The following is a 5,275-nucleotide window of genomic DNA, read 5'->3' as shown; positions in this document are numbered from 1 at the left end:
TGATTGAACTTGTTTGTTGTTGTTGTTTGATTGAACTTGTTTGTTGTTGTTGTTTGGTTAAACTTGTTTGTTGTTGTTAATTGATTGAACTTGTTTGTTGTTGTTTGTTGTTGATACTACACTGCTCGTTCATAGTTCGTACTTTATAAAATACCAAAAACTGAAATTTTTTGTTTTTCTGTTTTTGAGGTCTTCTTAGAGGTGTAAAAAAGGATCACAATTATAATTAAAAAAACAAAAAAAAATTATTAACATGGTATATTGACAAAATTCGACGTAAATTAATGTAACGTCGAATTTTTTAAATTCGACGTCAACGTCTCCTGATATGACGTCGGTCTTGAATTTGACGTGAAAGGCCAAACAATACCGACGTTATACGGTGTTTTTGTACTAGTAGAAGAGAATTCAACGATGCTCCAAATGGTGTCTATGCACAAAGTAATCGGTTAAAATGAAAGAAAATCATAAATAAAGTCATCAATTAAAGGACATTTGTGTTAAGTGAAAGAAATATTACCTTTGGTGGTCGCCGAAAGCTTTCCTAGAGACGTTCGAACCGCAATGAAGAAAGTGCCCACAAAAGTAGTGAAACAAGTGTTCTTTCTCGCGCTCTTAAAATATTTTCACGCTCAAATTAACGTCCGTTCCCTTACCAACAAACGTCTAATAGGTTTCTTAAAATATTTTGTGCTCAATTTTTTATGAATTTGAAAACTAAAGGACGTCATTTCTTTCACCAAAAACCTTCAAAAAGGCAATTAACGTCTGTTTTTCTTACCAACAGACGTCTAATGAGTCTCTTAAAATATCTTTACGACAATTTTTATGAATTTGAAAACTAAAAGACGCCTGTTCTTTCACCAACAGACTCCAAAAAGGTAATTAATGTTTGTTCCTCTAACCAAACGACGTCTAATGAGTCTCTTAAAACATCTTTACGCTCAATTGTTTATAAATTTAAAAACTAAAAGACGTTTGTTCTTTCACATACAGTCTTCAAAAAGGCAATTAACGTGTGTTCCTCTTACCAACAAACGTCTAATAGGTCTCTTAAAATATCTTTGCGCTCAATTTTTTATGAATTTGAAAACCAAAAGACATTTGTTCTTTCACCAACAAACTTCAAAAAGACAATTAACGTTTGTTCCTCTAACCAACCAACGTCAATCGTGTGATTTTATTTACAATATTTTCACTGGTTATTTTTAACGTTGAGTGTTTAGTTATCTAACGTTGAAAGTTAGACGTTGTATACTCATTTTGTATTAGTGTAAGTTGGATACATGTCGACCTAATAGACTGGCATGTTTTCTGTTAGGATCAGGTACTATATTGTCATGGTCAAAAGATACTTGACAATTTTTAATTGATCAGTTAATTAACAATGTTTTGTAAAAGTTTCATGCGGTGATTATTCGTATGAATCGCTCCATTTGATAGTTTTTTTATGTCATAGTTATCCGTCTTTTCTTTCTCTTCAAGAGGTGTTTCCTACTAATTGTCGCTTTCTAGAAAGGGTTTTACATTCAAATTTTAGGAAGTCAAAAGTATTAGATGTTGTGAGAAAAGTTCTCTAAGAAACGAAACAAAAGTATAATTTTTCTTCTTATTGTCAAAGGATGAATGCCGCAAACATTTTATATTTTGTTCATTATTCGCTGAAGTTTTACGTAAAAGTCTTATTAACTTTTTCTTTAAGCAATGTCTTGTTAAAAAAGTTAATAACGACACTGTCATAAAGTAATATATATTATTGTACAGCAGACAACGAGTAGAGCATTCAAGTGGACAGGTTTTATATGCTGCACAGGCTGTTTCTAAAGATGGTTTTTCTGTGTATTACAATATTCATTTGATTATATGCTATTTATTTGTTTTGTATGTACATTGTTTATAATATATGGACTATATCTCTTATGGGAAACCTGTAAAATACTTTTCTATTATCATCAAATTTAAAATTACACATAATATATCTTTTAACTTATATAATAATTATCTTGAGAATCATATGATAGAGTACATAAGTGGACAGGTTTTACATGTTACAGGCTGCTTCTAAAGATGGCTTTTCTGTCTAGAACAAGAGCCATTTGATTATTTGTTATTTATTTGTTTTGTATGTACATGGTTTATAATATAAAGACTGGTATATCTCGTATTAAAGTTAATATATTATGTTTGTTTTCTGATAAGAAGGAATAAAGTAATTATATTTATACATATGTTTGTTAACTTTTATAATATCTTAAGAATCATATAAAATAATAACTAAGAAGGTATAAGATTAATTTAGTGGTAAAAGTTATACTTACACATATATTTGTTAACTTTTATAATATCTTAAAAATCATATAAAATAATAACTTAGAATATTCCAAGATTAATTTAGCGGTAAAAATTGGAAGGAAGGATAGTAAAGGGTGGGACATATCCATGCATCGGAAAAAATCTATATTATATCTCCATCATATATAGTCATAATACCATGAATGCATTGATCTCAAGTATAATAAATATGTGACAAAGACAATAGATTTTCTCCCATCATTTATGTTCAGACTGTCGAAGTCTATTTTTTTCTTGGGATAAATTATTTTGAAAAAGTCTTTTGATCCTGAGCCGAAGAATAAGACTATTATTTTGTTTCCTTTCACCAAACCAAGATACTACTGCATGTATATATATAATACCTAGCACAAGGTGATGTACACCAGAAGCAAAGCATAAGAGTGTAGGACTAAGTAGCAACAAGCATGAGAGGTTTAAGTTGTTTGTTGGTGTTTTCCTTTGGAATTTTCATCCAAATGAGCTACTGTCATAGTAGCATTACAACATGCTTGCCCGAGAAAAATGCTGCACTATTCATACTTGGAGATTCACTATTCGATAATGGAAACAACAACTACATCAACACCACCACCTCTTACCAAGCAAATTATTATCCCTATGGAGAAACTTTCTTCAAATACCCCTCAGGCAGATTTTCTGATGGACGCATGATACCAGATGTCGTTGGTATGCACATTTCATTTCATCTGCTTTAAGTTTGAGTTTTGTTTTGCTTGTGTTCTTGATGTTGCAGAAAATTGCTTCATTATGATCACTTCATGTATTCATTTGGTGCAAACTTGTATTAAGTATTTTATGTTGTTTAGCTGAACTTGCTAAGTTGCCAATACTACCACCATACCTGCATCCGGGTCGTGTTGAACACGTCTATGGTGTCAATTTTGCTTCGGGAGGTGCAGGTGCTCTGCGTGAAACCGCTCAGGGATTTGTAAGACCAAGATCATCATTATATTTATTGTAGAAACAAATAATCTTAAGGAAGAAAGCAAAAAGTTATTATATATATATGTGTGTGTGTGTATTTTATTATCAATAAGGTATATAACCTTGTCTGATTTATAATCCCTGTATGTAGGTTATAGACCTGAAAACTCAGGTAAGTTATTTAAAAAATTTGAAGAATGTGTTGAGTCAGAGACTGGGAAAAGCAACAGTAGAGGAAATTGTGTCAAAATCTGTGTACTTGATTAGCATTGGATCCAATGACTATGGCTCTCTTCTCAACCCAGACTCAAATCCTGTGTTTCCTCCTGGTGATCACCAAGGCTTTGTGGATTCTGTCATTGGAAACCTCACAGATGCCATAAAAGTAAGAACAAACTTTAACTTGAATTAATTCCTGAGAAAATAATCTTTTTTATGTTTTCTTTAGTCTCTTCTCCATGCATGCTATATTTTTTGGCATAATAGTATAGTTTTTATTTCTATATTTTATAAAATTTACAATTTTTATATCTATTACTTTTGCTACAATGGTAGTACCTTAGTTTTTAATTATATGTAATACTTTCCTTAATTTATAATTATCTTTAGTTATATTCAACTTTTAATTTTAAAAATACATTGAATAACGTTGACGTCAGATTTCTCATCAAGTTCTAACAATTACTAGTCTTTTCAATTGTGTAAAATGCCATAAGTAACATGCATTTTTCTCTAATACATATATAAAGTAACAAAAAGTTACAGATGAAAATTGAATAAATCTACTCAAGTGAAAACTTTCATTCAAGAACCAAAGTTACACATAACTGAAAATTATGAGATTAAAATTTAGGAACCAAAATTTGAAATTTTTTTAAATTATTGGAAACAAAATAAAATTAGAGCCATATTTTTCATAATCCTAACCCTAATAATTGGTATGATTGTAATTTTAGGAAATTTATAATCTTGGCGGAAGGAAATTTGGATTTGTTAATGTGGGTGCAATAGGTTGTTCACCTGGAATAAGGGTTTTGGTGAATAATGGAAGCACATGCTTTGAAGAAGTACTAGCCATCGCAAGACTACACAACACTGCACTCTCAAAAAGGATTGCTGAGCTAGAGAAACAGCTCAATGGATTCAAATATTCAATCACTGATTTCTATTCTACATCTCTTGAAGTGCTGAACAATCCTACAAAATATGGTATTCCAAAAACCCATATGTTCCATTAATTTTTTCTTCTGACGTGTTGTGATCACTGGTTTGCCTCTGACTTGAAGGTTTCAAAGAAACGATTGTGGCATGTTGTGGAGGTGGACCATACAGAGGAGATGGTAGCTGTGGAGGAAGGAAAGGGATCAAAGAATACGAGTTATGTAACAATGTCAATCAACATGTGTACTTTGATTCTATTCATCTTACTGACAGAGCCAGTCAGCATATTGGAGAGCTGATATGGAATGGAAATCACACTGTTACAAGCCCTTACAATCTAAAACAGCTATTTCAATTTTAAACTTTGAATATAGATGTATTTGTTTCCATGTTATGTTTTTAGTTAACTCTTTCTTCTTTGTATCATGTAATAAGGTGGTTGAGCATGCTAAATAAAACACCATTCATGAAAACTTCAATATGTATTATTATTTAAATAATTGTTATTTAATTTTATATTTTGGGTACTTGTTTTATTATGAACATTGTACATTTTCATAATTATTTATAAAGTATGTAAGTTTTGTAAAAGTATGTAAGTTTTTAACAATAACAAAGAATTAAAACATATTATTTTAATAAAAAAATATCAAGTCAGTTACAAATCGTCACTAACCACTGCTAATTGCCACATCAGCTTCATCTTCCATCTCCCGAAACGTTAGAGCCACAAATCGTCACTAACCACTGCTAAGGCTACCAGCTTCTTCCTAACAACCAGATCACATTTTCCTCCTCTATGTGCCACTATAACGAAACCAAAAAATCACCACCA

The 5,275-nt window shown here is 31.0% G+C and overlaps 1 protein-coding gene across 1 annotated transcript; it reads left to right on the top strand.

Annotated features, from left to right (window-relative positions):
- Positions 1-2,728: 2,728 nt before the first annotated feature.
- LOC124822114 (GDSL esterase/lipase 2-like) lies at positions 2,729-4,919 on the top strand. Its single transcript, XM_088102497.1, has 5 exons — positions 2,729-3,021; positions 3,162-3,283; positions 3,431-3,664; positions 4,236-4,488; positions 4,566-4,919. The coding sequence occupies exons 1-5, from the start codon at positions 2,760-2,762 to the stop codon at positions 4,799-4,801; spliced, it is 1,107 nt and encodes a 368-aa protein (XP_087958623.1). The 5' UTR covers positions 2,729-2,759; the 3' UTR covers positions 4,802-4,919.
- Positions 4,920-5,275: the final 356 nt, after the last annotated feature.

Source organism: Vigna umbellata, chromosome 11, assembly GCF_029865625.1.
Source record: "Vigna umbellata cultivar VRB3 chromosome 11, Vumbellata_1.0, whole genome shotgun sequence".
NCBI lineage: Eukaryota > Viridiplantae > Streptophyta > Magnoliopsida > Fabales > Fabaceae > Vigna > Vigna umbellata.
This window is presented reverse-complemented; position numbering and strand designations above follow the sequence as displayed.

Bases quoted from the DNA above. Each gene is read 5' to 3' on its own strand.
- LOC124822114 (XM_088102497.1), top strand. From the start codon at position 2,760: ATGAGAGGTTTAAGTTGTTTGTTGGTGTTTTCCTTTGGAATTTTCATC. The intron at 3,022-3,161 runs GTATGCACATTT...TATGTTGTTTAG, and splicing joins CATGATACCAGATGTCGTTG to CTGAACTTGCTAAGTTGCCA. The intron at 3,665-4,235 runs GTAAGAACAAAC...TTGTAATTTTAG, and splicing joins ACCTCACAGATGCCATAAAA to GAAATTTATAATCTTGGCGG.